This window comes from Balaenoptera physalus (assembly GCF_965194825.1).
Source record: "Balaenoptera physalus genome assembly, chromosome: 21".
Lineage (NCBI taxonomy): Eukaryota > Metazoa > Chordata > Mammalia > Artiodactyla > Balaenopteridae > Balaenoptera > Balaenoptera physalus.
Window position 1 is genome coordinate 39,484,649 of NC_138902.1, and position 17,709 is coordinate 39,502,357.

Here is a 17,709-nt window from a genome sequence, read left to right on the forward strand (position 1 = left end):
TACATATATCCCCCCATCCCTTTGGTCTAATGCAGGAGGCTGGAACCAGGATAAAGGAAGTTCGAGGGCCTATCCTGCACTCCAGCCCAGCTGTTCCTGCAGGGAAGTAACCCTGTTCTTCCTTCCTCACGTTTCATAAGTTCTCTGCCTACACTCCTCACGTGGGAGGGTTTTGCAGAGCCCTGCGGAAGGGAAACATTCTTCCCCTGACGGGAGCTGTCCTGACAGAGCTTCCTGACTCACCACTTCTCCTCCCCTGCATCCAGCGGATCCTATGCCCCCCAGAACCCCAGCCTTTCCTTCCTTGAGCCTTTGGGAGCCTTCATTGTCTGGCGGATGATTCACCAGCATGATCTGTTCGTGTTTGGGCTCAGAAACACTAAAATCTCCTATTTCTAGCAACCGGACCTAATCAGTTGTGCTTGTATGACACAGAGTGAATGTTTCCATTTAGCATAGCAATTCCAGGAGATGTTTTGGTTTATGTATTTAGGTCGTTTATATTCCCTGGAGTGCACCCCCTTTTTGTTGAAATCCTAGAGCAGATGGAAAGGTAGCAAGGCCTGAATTTTCTGAATACATTTTCCTCCCGAAAAAGACTGAGAATGATTATTAAGGTTTTTAAGAGAGAGGGCAAACCTTAAAATAAACCAATTATAAATAAAGAATAGGAAAGTAGAGAAATTAGAGTGAAAAAGTGGGAATAACCCAAGGGAGAGGATACTGATTTAAGTTGTTTGTAAATGGAGGACCAGTCATCTGGGTTCAGGGCCATCCAGGGAAACACGATGGACACATTTAGACCTTTTCAGAAGAGGCCATCGTTTTACACTGTGTTTCTATTTACTGACTCAGAAACATCGAATATACTCTGTGGTTACAACAATAATAGAAATTAAATACGTTTTCCTACAAAATAAGTGTGTTCAACAGTGCTTTACTCCAGTATTTATTTCACTACATTTCTTTAATCTCGTATCAAATACAGGCGGTCCTCGACCTAACGATTTTTTGACTTTACCGTCGTGTGAAAATGATGTGCATTCGAATTTTGAATTTGGAGGTGCTGTCTGATCTTCTCTTGATGCTGGGTAGCTTTAGCGGCCAGGCGGCCAGCCCGCTGATCACGGAGGGAAACAACTGGTGTATGCTTACAACCATTCTGGACCCAGACAACCGCTGTGATTTTCACTTTCAGTATTCGATAAATTGCATGAGATATTCCATGCAGTGTTGTCAAATAGCCTTTGTATTAGATGATTTTGCTCAACTGTAGGCTAATATATATGATCTGAGCACGTTTAAAGTGGGCCAGGCTGAGCTCTGATGTTCCGTGGGGAAGGTGTATTAAATGCATTTTCAACATACGATATTTTCCACTTCTGGTGGGTTGATCAGGAGGTAACCTCATACTAAGTATAGGAAGATCTGTAGTATTTTTTTTTTTGTCTTTGTCTTTGTGCAATGTTATCCTTGGACCTTTACAGACATATATATTATAAGATTTGGATTAGAGGACCTTCAAGGTAAAATTTTCAATCTGCACTATCCTACTCTCACTGCCCGTGATACAGTGATTTGAAAACCAGTGGTAAACAAAACTAGGGCAATTGAATCATATTCTCCCATTGCCTTCCATTATAAAATCAAATACTAATTAGAAGAGAAAAAAAAGTGCTTTATTCCAGGGATAAACATCCCACTTTAATATATTAACAAATATATGATATATTTAAATTAGAACACATCTTTGATAAGACAATTGTACTCAAGCTAAGATACAAAGTACCAGCATACTAAAATTTTCAAGTGTCAATTTTTATTTTAATATTTGATATTTACTTCTCTTATTGGCACAAGATCAATTAAGAGGGATGCCTTGCACTGCTCTTATACTCCAAGATGACCTCTAGCTCAAGGAAAATGCTAGTAGAAAACTGTTTTACAAAAGCAGTTTTAATACATAATTATACTTAATAGGTAAAACAACAGTTAAATGCATATTCTTCTGAGGATATTACAAATTTATTAAACTGAGATATTTTGTAAAACAGACTAAGTTAAAAGTCTCTACCCACATAGAAGACATTTTTTAAACAAACATGCTACAGCCTTATTTCTACTTTCGAAAATCTAAAATGATTTTTTAAAAATGCAATCTTAGTAACTTTGGGATTACATACAATAATAGTTTATTTCCCATGGGTCTCTGAAAGTCAGCCAAGAACTAAGTTACTAGGCCCCTGGGTCATCAAAATAGTGGTCAAAATATTTTATCAAAATTTGATAAATTTATAATATAAAACTCATCAAAATATTTTCTTCTACTTTACACAGTGTTATAAGTATCTTGATTATCTTATTTCTAAATCCATAATAAACTCAAATATAGTCTAAATTACAAAGAAGGCACAAAGACTTTTTTAAAATTTTTATTTAATTTTTTAAATTATGTTTTACATCGCACTCAAGTACAGTTAAGCAGAAGAGAATAAACCCCTTCAGGGGACACCGCTACACTAATACCTTCTGGTGTACAGCAGTCCCTTGCAGTACAGTCTACGCAGAACCCTTGCTTTGTGTAAGAAGGGTTAGGAACACCACAATGAAGGTCCACAGATAGCGTACATTTTCTAAGTTTTCTACATTTGCTAAGTGATACCCCCTTGTCCCTTTCTTTGAAAACCCCACAATTTAAGGCATTTTTCTTCTTCCATTTTCTATAGCCTTGGACTGCCCTGATCCCTGAAGTGTGACCCAGGGTCTCTTTGTCAACTAGATATGAAGTTCATTTTCCTGGGTCCAGGTATCACCAGCTATCAGCAGTCTCTGAACTGGGGGAAGGCCGGAGTGACACGTGTAAAAGCACAGAAGGGAAACCTTGAGAGGCCACCCTTGAGAAGGAGAGGGTCTTCAGATAGTCTGAGCAGGTGTGTAAAGTTCCAAAGTTCTCAGGGTGCGAGGGCAGTAGTGACCATTTTAGTCCTACCAGTTTCTGAAATAGGTCCATTTAAAGCGGTGAAGTGACCAGTGGGATCTTTGCAGGGAAGGGGCAATTTATCCTTTCTTTACTGAATTAATCATTATAATGACAAGTGTACATCTAACAGGGTGGGTTTCCTGAATGAGAGTCAACTTTATTTCAAAAAGGATATGACTTGCTCTTTTCTAAACCATACTCATATTTTGTATTAATATAAACAATACAGAGATAATCAATTACAGAGGCCAAAATTTAAAAGCTAACACGTTATTTGAAAAATATAGATCTTTAAAAATATAATATACAAATACTTTCAGTAAGGGTTCACATTTTCTGTTTCATTCTAAAAATGAAATGGTGAATTTCTCATTTTTTTCTAAATCAACAAAGGGCTATATGGGAATAGCTAGTAATATATAGATATTTTAAACATACTATAGTTCAAAAACAGTAAAAATGCATAAAACAATAGTATGTACTAGTACACGTTAACTAAAATTGCTTATTTCACTTCTTCTCCGGGGTGTTTTCATATCTCTTTACCCTATCTTTAGCATATTTTAATATGAAATATACACTATGCAGATGAAATAGAAATTTTTGATTTTCAAACATTTAGAATTATTTTACTGCCTTATCGATACTGTAAGAAATTCTGCAATAATGTTGGCAGCTGCAGCTGTGGGATAAGGTGTAATCTTGGTCTTCCAATGTAGTTTCTGATACAGAGTCTGCAAAGTTGGCACAGAGAACTTGGGGTAGCTGCAAAAGACATGAAAGTATTTGTTCATTAAAATCAAAATGGAGTTTTCTATGTTGTAAGATACATGAAATCAAACCACAAAAAAACTACAATGCTTTGCAGTAAACTAGGGGAGTATGACCATTATCCCAGGAAAATTTATATAAGCACTTGTAATGCTTTTATTTATAAGACTTTATTATAATTGAGGTATAGTCTATGCCCATGCATGTTCCTTAAAACATTATAATCTTCAGGCTTATGAAATTATTATTGCTTGTAAACCTTCCAAAAAATTTCTGCTTTTAGAAGGAGATATAAATCAAAAGCCCCAAGAAGTGTTATGCACTAAAAGGGGAATTTTTAAAATTATTTTTTTCTCAAATTAGGTTTACTATTTAAGCCAAAGCAAGTTTTACTACAGTGTCTGGACCAGGCTTTAGAATTTCTGTTTTAGAACAAAAATACTTCATGATTATGTTTCTATAACACGTTATAGATAATGCATGCCCTTATAAAATGGGGCATGTTTCCAAATATTTATTAAAATATTAAACAGAATTACATATTGCTTACTGTCAAAAGAAACAATATATTTAACTTAACCAAACGAACATAGAATTTAGGTAAAATGAGCACAAGGAAACCAAGATCATCATGATCTCTTCTTTACAGGTGGAACCCAAGTTAAAAAATTATCTCCTTTCAAAAAATATTCCAAATGTTATGCCATTGTTATTTTACATGCCAACAAAAAGTCTTTAAATTTCATCTACTTCAGGCAAACAAAACTTTTCTAATGCCCACATGGATTCTTCTTACCTTCATGCTGAAGCAGTAATCTTTCCACCAAACTGCTAGAGGTCGCTAGGTCGACAGGTCTCAGAAGCTCTGTGTTTTTGGCATTGACGTCCGCTCCAAATTCTAGCAGTAAGTTTACAATTTCTGTACAGGACTGTTGAGCAGCAGCGTGTAATGGGGTATCCCAATATTTGCCTTTTTGTACGTCAGCGCCTACGTGGAAATGAGGAATGATGGTAGATACAAACAGAATTCGTTATGTGAGTCACTTAACCTCACCAAGGCGAGGCAGGTGTGTCAGCCACGAAGAGGACCTCAGCTCTTTCTGCAGGGAGTTATTTCTTTATGTATAATATACATAAACATGCATATTTCATCTTAAAACGTGATACAGCTGGTTGGAGAATGCACACTTTTGTTAGGTTCTCTAACATTTTTCTCTGTGCTTGAAAGATCTCATAATAAAAAAAAAATTTTTTTAATTTTAAACAGTTCCCAAAGGAGTCGTATGAATTAGTATTACAAAGAGTGCACACTTAGGTTGACTCATATCCCTTTTCATCATAATGGATAGTTTTTAGGATTATTCAAGAGCTTACTGCTCTTATTCTTTTCATTTATTTTAAGGCAATAGAGCACTTTGGTTTCTTGGAAAACTCATGAATCTAGATATGTGAGCTCTTTGGGTAAAATGTATATAGATTTTCCTCTTACTTCTCACTCATGGAGTTTAATTCAATAAATATATAAAGGCACTGAGCCTCTTAAACAGGAAGGCACACTATATTTGTGCATGCAAAGTAAGTTTTTAAAATGCTTATATTAAAATATCCTTACATGTTAAATTATCTATTACATAGTTATTTTATCTTAGTGCAAGCCCCTGGTACACGGTGGTCATCATGTGCAATGAATACATACTGTTTAATATTTTCAACAATAATAATCCCATTTTCCAGGACATAAATAGTTACAACACCAAGACATGTCTATTAATAACATTAAGCCCTTCTCAGTTCTGTTGTCTGATACCATCAAGTAAAACTAATGATGTTTATAAGAAGCAGTACATTTTAATAGTCCCTTTATGGCCCTCTTGCTACTCTCAAGTTTCAATAAATGTAATTGTTTTCAATATTTTCAAATCAAATATAAAACATTTAGTGGAAAAATTATATTCCATAACAAAATCTCCATAGAGAAAGCATAAACTCTGTTGGTTATATCAGTTTTATGGGAGAACAGAGCCTGAGAATAACAATCAATCCACAGTTACTAACAATACTTTTCCAGTTTTTTTTTAACCCCATATAAAATATTTGGAAAAGAATAATATTGCTAGCAAAGTAAAAAGGTGATAAAGAATAAACTTTTCTGGTTATACAAATTTATGGGAGAATATAACCAGAAAATAACAATCTCTGTCAGCCGTTATTAGCAGAACTCACGTTTAAGACTCTTACTAGATGTAAAGGGAAAGAAATAGCAGATGCAGACACTGCTTGAAGAAGTTTATAATTTAGCCAAGATGATGTGAGTAACGCATAAAGGGATTACTAAAAATATATGTCAGTATATATCAGGGGCCAAATGAGTGTCGTAGACAATAAAAACCATAGAAATCTGCTTACTAATTTTATGTGTATTTTAAGCACCTGCCACATGAGAGGCATTGTGCTAGGGAAAAGAGATGATGCGGAAGAAAGACATAATTCATATCCTAAAAGGGCTCCCAGTCCTCCGGTGGGATGGATCACTGTGGTCTCCAAAGATTAGGAATAGTTTCTCAGGGGCTAAAGCTGAACCTTGAGGAACTGGTTTGTTTCCAGTAAGTAAAGAGGGATTAAGTCTTTTCAGGTAGATTACAAAGTCCGGGAAAGTCTTGGAAGAAAAGGTATCTAATCAATTATAATCCCTAACATTTCTTTTGATAGGTTTGTTCACAGAGATATACATACTTGGCACCATTATATTCACCCTTGAGGATTTTAATTTTATGACCTTTTATATGGCTTTTGGAGTTTTGAGTTGAAGTGGAGTTACCATAAATGAGGTTCTTTTTATGGGTTTTATAGTTATATGTGAGAATGCTTAGAATAAGAACATTTTTAGCCATGAGATGTAATTTTTAAAGATGCTTATTTACAGAAATCAATATGGAGCTGAATAATTGCTTGTGTGCACGAACAGAATGGAAGATGTTGTACAGAAAGTTACCAGTGTAAAGAAGCTTCCGGACACAGTGGAACTGCTGAGACATAGAAGCCACATACAGAGGGGTTCCCAGATGAGGAATGTCTTGATCAACATCTATGCCCCAGGATATCAGGATTTCCAGACATTCATGGTGACCTGCCAACACAAAGTACAGGTGAGTTTGTGTTTCCCAAATACCTGTTCCCCCACCCCAGCAAAACGTATACCTCCACCTAGGCTTCTCCCTGCAGTTATTCACTATAAACAGGGCACCGCATGTTGCTGAAGGAGCTTTCTCCCCTTGTCACTTAAGCTGGGGTCACGGGTACCTTTGCTGGCGGCCTCGTGTGTAGGGGAAGGAAGACAGGACTCCAGCTGGGGTTTGGCGCCATATTCCAGAAGCAGTTCTGTGCAGCTGGGGCTGCCTTGTGAGCACGCATTGAATAACGGGGTCACACCGTCTATGGTGATCGCATTTACCTAAACCAAACCAGAGCTCTGAGAATGAGAGTCACAGAATCATACAGCATTCGCTGTCAGGCATTTAAAAACAGGTACGTGACCTGGGAACGGATAATTGAGAACATGTGGCCAGTGAAGATGACAAAGGCTATTTAGCTCACACATATCCATAAGCAAAGCTTAAAAACTACAAGGATAAATAGAAATACAATGTGGTAGATAATCCACAGGAGTGAGCGTGCAACTAGGGGAATCATGAAAAAGAAAATACCCGAGAATCAAATACACTAAAACGGATTCAATGATTAGGTACTCTGTAATTAGGAAAAAAAGGTACAAATGTAATAGTGATGACAGTTGTGGTGAAGCCATTTTGCTCGTGGCAGTTGAAATTGGAAGTTCCATTTCTGAGAATTTATCTTAAAACAATCATTCAAAAGATGAGCAAACATTACAGGCATAAAGATGTTCATCCGTGGCTATTTAGAATCACGAAAGCAGCAAATAGCCTAAAGGATACTCCGTATCAAGCAGCAAGCTACGCATTCTTTTGCAATGACTGGAAATCCTGCTTAGAGTGCAAGGGGGCGATTGGAGAGCTTTATTTTTGTTCTCCTATTTTTGAAAACTACAAAGAAGGGAAGAGAAGCAAAATGAGCCCTTTGCTTGATTCTCTTAGCCGGTTGATGTGGAAACGGTTAACGCTTCTCAGAGGCACTTACGTTAGCTCCAGCTTGCAGAAGTGTTCTGGCACAGGCCACGTGATCTCCAAGGCAGGCCTCGTGTAACGGGGTGACGTGGTCTATGGTTACTGCATTGACGTTATAGCCCTAAATATGACATCAATAATTTTGAAATGGGAGCAAAACGTCAGAAAAAATCCTCTCCATAATTGTCATTAGAGGACGATGTCAAAGATCGGAGAATTTCAGGCAAATCAGGTTTTAGTTTAGCAGGAATGGCCAGTTCAAATGCCCAGAGACGACCAGTTGTCAGATCCCCAGAACCAAATTGTTGTAACCCTCTTATCTACACCCCATCCTGCCTTGAGTAGTTTGCCCAAAGGATTCTGAATGTTTTCTCTAAGTTTTGCTTTCTTAACTTTTTTTTTTTGTCTTTATGAATTGTTTTGGTTGCTGTTGTTATTCTGTCTTTTGTTTTGTAGAACTAAAGACTGTTTATAGGCTGGATCACCTGTTTTGATGGGGGGTATAAAATTTCAGGTCAGCCTAGACGGGGGTAAAAATAAATTGTCTTAAGTTGCTCCATGAATTTTTGTCACTAAATAGGTATGACTAGGTAGGGGAGAAAAACCTTTTTTCTACTCTTCTAGGTTCTTTTGGCTGGTCTAATAATCAAACTGACATAAGACCGATGAACAGAAGAAAAACAAGTTTAATTTCCTATGTATGGAGGCCCCATAGGTATAGGACCTAAGAAGTTGTCTGACGCAGGCTGTTTATGTAATTTTATAAACAAAGAATCAACTGTTTGTGAAGATTTGACGAGACAAAAGGATTTGGGCTCGGAGTAGCAACTTAAACGTAAGTAAAGTTTGTTTATACAGCTTCCTCGGCCCCAAATTCGCCTTCTCTGGTGATAAGGATACTCACCATCCTCCCAGCATGGGGAGGATACCTTCCCTGGGAGCTTTGTTTCCTGCTTTCACGGGGACAAAGGAGAGGCAGAGTGTCCTTCTTTATACTGGCTGTTCCTCAAATGGCTTTAATTCAAAATAATCAGTATGCTACCTGGGCATATTTTGGGGCAGCCTGTTCTGAACCCCATCAACTAGATTGTATGCTAGTGGTTAAGAGGTCTGAATACGGAGTCAGTTAGATGTGGGTTTGAAGCTCCACAATGCAGTAATTATTTTAGTTTAGACGACTACGCTAACGGCTAAATTTTAGGGTTATCGTGAGGATTCAGTGAGCTGATACATGCAAAGCAATAATGATCACAATGCCCAGCATATAGGAAATGTCTGATTGTATCTTATTATTCAATGAAAACTAAGTACAACTTAAAATATTTTTACTCCAATTAAACTAATGATATCAGACTAAAATAATTAAATATTGCTAGGATATGAGATTCCTCGCCTTCTTGCTGTTTTTGGTAATTCATTGGCTATTGACAATCATTCTAAGCAATGTAACAGGAAGATTTTCATGGCCAAATCCCCGTAACATCTTACAGATTACCATGATCTGTAATAATACCAGAATGGACACGAAGAATCTTAAAATGAAGGCAAGAAAATAAATATCACCCCAAATCTCTGTCACTAGCAAGTGGCAATTTTTAAGATCCCTTAAATTATCCTTTGGGAGGTGTTGAATTGGCTCGCCCGCAGCCAGACTTGGAGAGCTAATTCCCAACTGCTGCCCACTAAGGTGACCCGTGACAGGAGCCTCTGTGAAGGTCAAGATTCCGCCTCACAAAGCCTGGCCGGGGGCATCCTCTGACTCCTCTCGGCTGGCCTATCCATGGACATGAGCTACGTGTTGAGAAATATCCTAAGATTACCCTCCTCTCCGAGAACTGCATGACCCTTTCAGGGAGGTTACCCTTTAGAAGTTAGTGACATTTTTGCAGTTTTCATTGTAGTTTTCATCAAGTGACGGGCAAACAGCATAGTCACAGGATTATCCCAGAACTGGAAGGCCGCAGGGAGTGCCTGCACCCTCACTTTACAGGTGAGAAAAAGAAGGCTCAGACAGGCTGTGATTCACCTCGGGTGCCAGCCTGGAATCCAGGTGCCCCAAGCCCCCGGCAATGCTGCTTCAAGTGGGCGACAGCCCTTCCTTCCCTCGGGAGTCATCTGAGAAAATTCCTGTCTCCCTGATACTGGGAAGCACCAGGGCAAGGACTTCCAGATCTGGGTGTGCATTTAAATCACGCTGGCCAAGGCGCAGTCCTTTCTACTTCAATAAGGAATCTGTGCTTTTCATTTTTTCCTCAGGTGAGTCGGATGAGCAGACAGGTGTAAAAATGATGGTTTTGTAGCTTTCGTAGGCAAATCCCTGTAACATGCTACAGACCACCATAATGTAAAAAAGATCATTTAGGCATCTGGTCTGATCGCCCCCTCTTGGATGTTTTATGACTGAACTAAGGCTGCAATTAGCTGTACACGTTGTACTGAGTTAAGCATATTAAACATGTGTAACGAATAATACATACCTCCAATTACTTCCTGCTTAAATATGACTAGCCATGAACAAATATACTGTACGAGAAATTTGAAATAGTAAGACATAAGACTACACCGAAATATTTAAAAAGAAGTTTCGGAGATGAGTGAGAAACTGTGAACTTGGCTAATAATATGAGTTAAAAAGACTAGTAAAATTTATTAAGCAATTTTATTATTTTTGAGTTGATTACTATTGGCAACGAATGTTCATACGCTCATGGGACAAGGGCATATCTTAAACGACACGTTGTATTTTACCTGTGATAATAATGTTCTCAGAGCAAGAAGACGACCTTGACTTGCTGCTTCATGAAGTGGTGACCGATCTGCCCAGGAACCTGCCAGAAAAGAAAGAAAACAAAAGTCTGTGAGTCAGAGTAAACCCTGAGAGATACAGTTAATTCATGCGGAATAGACGTTATTGAGGCTCCGTGTTCAGCGAGGTGACCAGGACGATTCACCACATCCCAGAAATTCCATGCTGATCTAAGGGACCCCGATGGGCAGTTTCCAAACCCAGAGGGCTGTGATGCATGCTCTGGAAGAGGCCTATCCCAGACCTACTGCACCTTTTGGATTACTCTCCAAAGAAGACAAGGATTAAAGTCACTAGATCTGCCCCAGAAGCCCCCGTTTCGTGGTTTTTCAGGCAGACCCCAGAAAAACAAGTTTTTGCACCATCAGCAGAAATGCGGCAGCGGGTGTACCGACCTCTCCCCACCCCTGCCCACCCCTGCCCACGCTGCTGTCCCCCTGCTCTCCGCACCCCAACGGTGGCCTGCCCTTGGTGGGAGGGGCTGCAACTGTGTCAAGAAGCTGAGCTCCAAGTCCTGAAGCTGCAATACGCCGGGCGGGTCCCAGAAAGGCGGTGTCACACGCTGGGAGGGGCAGACTGTCACTGGGCTTTTGGTTTTTTGGTGTAACTTTTTATTTTATATTGGAGTGTAGTTTCAGGTGTGCAGCAAAGTGACTCAGTTATACGTATACATGTATCTATTCTTTTTCGAATTCTTTTCCCATTTAGGCTGTTACGTAATAGTGAGCCGAGTTCCCTGTGCTATACAATGGGTCCTTGTTGGTTCCCCATGTTAAATACAGCGGTGTGTACATGTCAGTCCCAAACTTCCCAACGATCCCTCTCCTCCACCCTTCCCCCGGTAACCATAAGTTCGTTCTCTAAGTCTGTGAGTCTGTTTTGTAAATAAGTTCATTTGTATCATTTTTTTGAGATTCCGCATATAAGTGATATCATACGATATTTCTCATCGGTGTCTGAAATGGTGCTGAGAGCACCAAGGGCTTGCTCGGGGTCACTGATTCTCCTTGTGCCAGCGGTGGACGGATGCAGGTACCAAAGCCTCCAACCCTGTGCCCTGGTGGATAAAGCCCTGACCTGTCATGCGCCCCGTGACCCCTCTTCTGACAGGCCTTTGGCACCTCCCCATTAGGAGAATCAGTGCCCTCCCATGTAGAAGCCCCCTTTTCCTTCTCTCCCAGGCCCCTCTCAGCACCCAGCCAGCACCCACCCATCCGTCACCTGCCCCTCCCATCCCTCCCCCGCTGTGGTCCACCCAGGTGGCTTTATAAGATACTGGGTTGGTGCACAGTGATTTCCTTGTAGGCAAGACCAGCATTGTCAGTTTTATTTAATGGACATGAGAGATCACCTTAGAGTGATTAAACACACAGACTATGCAAATCAGAAAAATACTCACTTACAGGGTATCACTGGCTGATAAAGTAAAGCAATGCTCACAAGACAGAAAATCTTCCCGATGTAATGTGATGGTTTGCGAATACCTGTCTCCTTGTCTACTACCCTTTTTGTGGATCCGTAGGATGCAGTAAATATAAATAATTTTAAAAAATAAACTGCTGATCAGTCCTAGTGCAATTTAAATAAAGTCACTTAGCTGTTGGTCAGAAACATAAATTTCATGAAAAGCATGTGTAAAGCTTGCTTATATAGGTCAGGAAAATAATTGGAAACATAGTAGGGTGTTGTACTTTTAGAAACCACTTCATTATTCCTACACTTTGTACCTTTGAAAATGCCCAGACATATACCTATGCTTCTGTATGATGGTCTTAACAGTAGAACTTTGCCACAAGTGAGGTCCAAACAATTCCACTGGCTAAAATGTGGGACAGATATCACAAGGTTAATGAAATGACCCAGTGAACCCAGTATACAGGGCAGAAGTCAACTGACAATCATCAGTCTTTTTATATCCAATGATATTATGGGGTATTATTGAAAATACGAATCTTTCTTTTCCTTACGGCTGATTTTCGAGTGACGGAAATCACAGCTGATGTTGAATAGTGTTTACTACGTGCATGATACTGGTCTAAGCAGTGTGTACGAATCTCATTTAGTTCTCACAGCTCTTTGAGGTACATTAATTAATAATAATGTATTAATAAATAATTAATAGTTCTGTTTTAAAGTTGAGGAAATGAGAGCTGTAGAAGAAATGAAAACATTTAAAAAGCGTCACATAGTCTAACTCCAGAGCTGATACTCTTAGTTACAACTGCACTGCCGTTGTTTTGCCTTTCCATCAAGCAGTATTTCCTGCTTATCCAGAAGATTACTAAAGCCAACATCCAGATCTTAGAATTCTCAACTGAACAAAGAGTTACTGTTACTAGTTTCTGTGTATTATTTCTTTCCAGTAGGCAACACTCCTGTACTTTATTAAAAGCAGAATTGAATTAATGCACCCCAGTAAATATTTGTTGATGGGACAAAATTTGGCGGCAAAATAATAATTTATAAGAAATTGAAACATTATGTTCTCACTAAATAAAATGCAAAAGTCACCATCATAAATAATATTCTTTTGGGGAACAACTGTGTTTCAAGTTCCACCTACGAAGATAATATTCAATGCTTTAAAAATCATACACATCTGTTTGTTTTATCATTAAACAACTTGATTGCAGTGTGAAACTCTAGAGGACTTCAGAACATATATCAGTTTTCATTGCAACTATTTAAATAAGAAAATTATAATATTAACTTTCCAAACTGACTGCATGTATGAAACCTCTATATTCAGTTTAGCCAGCAGAGCAGTAGTAAATTAATAGGGTTTTAAGTAATCAACGCTTAAATATATGTTTGAAGTTAAATATTCATTTATAATATTTATAATGATCATGCGCTCCCTCCTGTATAATGGGTTAATAAATTTCATTATCCTTAATTTACCTCTGAAAGCTGTATGCTGAATTGTACGATGCTGATCGGTGATCACCGCCTATTCTTCCGTTGTCACTGGCTAATGTAGCAATTAACCAGATGCTGGGACTGGGAAAAGCCTATAGAAATAGCCATTTGGATTCATTTTGGACTCATTTCTTTCTAGTACATTATGAAGACATTTAAAGGGCAGCAAAACTAACAATATTTGCAGCTGAGGGTACTAGATATTCCTGTTTTGCATACAATTTATCCACTGAAACGATTGCATTAGTCTTCTGAACCATTTCAGCATGGCTTGCAGATGTTCAAAAGAGAGAGAAAAGCAGGAAAAGGGCCATTTCGAAACCAGGCCGCTCCAGGGCCAAAATAAAGAAATGCAAGTATTCGTTGAATTTACCATCCCGTCACAACCCGGGCTCTCCCCCAAGACTGTCACATAGCTTTCTGTCCCCGCTGTCATCTTCTTGATCACCAAGACTTAAGTCCCTTATAGTGGAAGAAAAAAAACTGAAGCCAAACTTTTGTAGGTGCATTGCTATTATCTCTCTTCATATGACTTCATTGGCATGAAGAGGGAGTTAAGTGTCACACAATCTGCAGGAGAGGGCGGGTGGTGGTCAGCGAGAGAAGCACCGAGAATATATAGTGTTGGATGAGGGCTCCCTTGGCCCATCAGGCAGGGACCAGGCTTCTAAGAGCCACCGCCCTGTTACTTCCTGGGATGAACTCAGCTCTGCTCATCTGCCTTAAACAGGACCCCTGTTGCCTGTTGTGCCTTAAAGAAGGACGTGGGCAGGAGCAGGAGGAGGGGGAGAAGGAAATGGAAACCAGAAGGAAGTGAGAAACCAGGTGCGGCTTGGAGCCCAGAAGTTCACGGAGGAAAAAGACTGAGGGGCCGAGAAGGCCTGGCTTTGCAGCCCAGCTTGGGGCGGTGGTCTTCGGGAAGTACCTAACCTCTCTGCGAGTCACTTTGCTCATAAAATAGGAAAAACACTACCTATGAGACAGGATTGAGGGCAGGTTAGCAATGAGCATGCTAAGTGCGTGCCTGCCATGTAAATGCACAAATAATACCTAGCATTCTTCGTTAAGTATGAACTGATTAACAGGGGACATTTTAATATGAATTTTAAGGAACAATCCTTTTTTCTCCAAAATTAGGGAAAATCAAGCCATGGATAACAGCATCTACTGACCAAAATGATTTTCAGTGCTATCAGCTTAATTAAATAAACCATATAAAGCGATTGAATGATTTATAAATGTTTTTAAGCCAACAGTCAACACTGCTGCTGTATTCTTCTTTCCTAAGTAAGCTGTAAGAAATAAAGTCATGTCAGTCCATTAAAGGAGTAATTTATAGTACATGCTTGAGGTCAATGAAAAAAAGTTTTTGTTTTGAATTCTGCTTGCTTAACTCCCAAGCATCCGCCTCTCATTTTCTTCCTCATAATTCCTTAGATGAATTTCTATAATTAATCTGGTAACATGTGAGAATCAAAGGATACATCATGCCCCAGTTTCCGCTTTGAACTAAATCTTCACCCCTCCCTGTTTCTCCCTTTCAATATCTGAAATTTAGCAACTGCAAATTTCCATTCAAATGTGTTCAATATTAAATATCTTACCTTTCAACGCGGATATGCTTTATAGTAGAAAGATTTATAAGCTTTCTCAAGACCAAACAGAAGATAAACATCTTCATTTGCAGCAACTTTTTAACTATACAATCTTGTTAGACTTTAAATTGGGTATCTAAGATTTTTAAAAAATGTTCAGTTTAACTCCTTAGGATAAATCATTCAGTGTGAAAATTGTTTTACAAAATATCTGTAACTTTCACCAGCTAATCTAATGTCTACGGTTACGGTCTCACTGCAGCAACAGTGGAGGTGACCACCTATATTTAGAAACAACACCGGCTCCCAGGCAGCTGGTATATCATTTACAGGGAGAGAGCCTGCCCTGTTCTGTAAACATCACCTTACCAGAGCAAAACATTTACGTTCTTAGGTATTTACAGATTGCTGGGGGTCTGTACCATACCTAAATCACCATCTCCCCACGGCGCTTCAAGCCAGCCACTGTTGAGGTAAATCCAACTCATGTCTTTTTTTGATCAGCATTAAAAAAAAAAAAAATCACTTGCCATGTGCTAGCTCTGTTCGGCCATTTTATGGAGCTCTAAGCTCCTTGTAACATGACCTTTCACCTCCAAAAAGAAAAATAGCTTTTGAAAAATCTGATTTCTTTTCAAAATTGCCTTTTCTTATTGCTCACTGCCCTTTGAGAAACTGGCTTTTCCTAACTCATTTTGTTTTCTCCTTACAGTATGTGCTGTGCAATGAAATAAAAACATTACACTTAGATCTCTGCTCAGGGCTCTGATGAAACCATTTTAGTTTTCAGAAAGTCTTTGCCTTCTCCCCATCCTGGTCCCATCCGCAGAAGTGGAAGTAAGACTCACAGGAAAGCAGACTTAGCAGTGGTCAGATGGCACTCTGGGTTTGGGTCACACCAGTTTTCCTCAGTGGTCCCAAACAGGAAAGTCAGGGCGGTTATCTCAAATAGGGGATTACAAGGAGAGGTGAAGAGTAATGACATCTTCATACATGAATCAGAGTGCAACACGCTAATACGCTTTACAGACTGTCGACCTTAAATCAACAGTCCTCCTCAAGATGGACCTGGATTTACCGTGAAGTTCAGAACCCCTCACTTTCACGGCCACTTTCTAAGACTCTGTATGCAGTTTCACGTTATTTGTCTTAAAGAAGATCCAAAGATGTGGCTAAGCTTCAGATTCAACAACATCTGACCCATCCCTAGTCACAAGTTCATAAAATACTTTTAAAATCGCCAGAGATTTACTGACCCTTACTGTGTACTTTTCTGTTTAGCAGATTAACAGAGCCACATAAATCCTGGAGGACGTGGTCGATTAGTGGGGAAGTAACGTGTTGCCAAAACCAATCTCGTCAAAGATTGAGACCGTCCTTGTCTTTCCCTTCTCAGAACATGTGCTTGTCTTTCATTTCCTAAGAACAGTGCTCGTCCAGATCTGAAACCACCAGCGCGAGCTGTGCCTTGGGAACTCCAGGTAAATGTACTGACTTGCACGATGGGCCACTTCCTCTGACTGATTTCCCGTTCACGGTCTAGGAGCCCTCTTATCTTATAAGAAGACAGGGTATGGGCCCGAACAGGAAAAAAACCACAGATCAGTGAAAACATCGCTGTGCTTTATCTCAAGAAAAAAGACTACATTTTCAACAGAGTGAAGACAGTGGTTTCCCCCATGAATATCCAAAATCAAGAGAGAAAGGCTATTGAAGACGCTTTTTAAAAGCGCTGCTCTTGGGAGGGCTGACTCCATCATCCCAATTAACCCTTAGTGACCACTGGAGCTGCGGACAGAGCCTGCTGGGCTTCATGCCAGAGACCTGAGGTCAGGGTCCGGCACAGACACTAGTTATGCGAGCTTTGGTAGTAATTTAACCTCTTGAACCCCAGTTTTCTCAACCATAAAGGGAAGGATAATTCTATCTCCATCGTAGGGTTGTAATGAACGTGAAAGTACTTAGCACATTGGTACTAAACACATTTGAAATATGACAAACCTAATTCTGTATTAAACAGGTACCTCCGTATATCTGTCCCATGAGCTTTTTACTACATCTTCTCAACAGGAGATAGAGTAATTTACCTTATTTAAGATAACAAAGCTTTAGCTCATCTTATTCCTCTTACATATATCTGTAGGAGATATAAATGGATAGGAAATGGTCAAAATTCAGAGACAATTATCACATGCATAGGGATCGCTCTCCAAACCATAGCTCTTACCTGGACTCCCTTACAAATTTTAGCGACACATCACGAAATTGACTTCTGGACATTCACGTAGATATTTTGCTGGCATCTCAAGACATTTCTAAAAGCAAATTCATCACCTTTCTCTCAAAACCAGCTATTCCTTTTTGCTTCTCGATTGCTTTAAACAGTGTTAGCTTTCCTCCTGTCACCTGGCACTGATAATATGGTCTTCAATTTAAGTACAACCGTTTCCAGGGGAACTTCATATGTATTGACTATTTCCCGTGCTTTTTCGCAGG

The 17,709-nt window shown here is 39.3% G+C and overlaps 1 protein-coding gene across 1 annotated transcript in view; it reads right to left on the reverse strand.

Annotated features, from left to right (window-relative positions):
- Positions 1-1,657: 1,657 nt before the first annotated feature.
- ASB5 (ankyrin repeat and SOCS box containing 5) overlaps positions 1,658-17,709 on the reverse strand; it is an 87,925-nt gene continuing 71,873 nt past the window's right edge. The window contains exons 3-8 of the mRNA XM_082444117.1: positions 10,642-10,721; positions 7,907-8,014; positions 7,052-7,202; positions 6,744-6,878; positions 4,548-4,739; positions 1,658-3,745 (exon numbers count right to left, since the gene is read on the reverse strand). Coding sequence (XP_082300243.1) covers positions 3,618-3,745; positions 4,548-4,739; positions 6,744-6,878; positions 7,052-7,202; positions 7,907-8,014; positions 10,642-10,721 — 794 coding nt within the window. The 3' untranslated portion in view covers positions 1,658-3,617. The remainder of the gene's footprint in view (positions 3,746-4,547; positions 4,740-6,743; positions 6,879-7,051; positions 7,203-7,906; positions 8,015-10,641; positions 10,722-17,709) is intronic.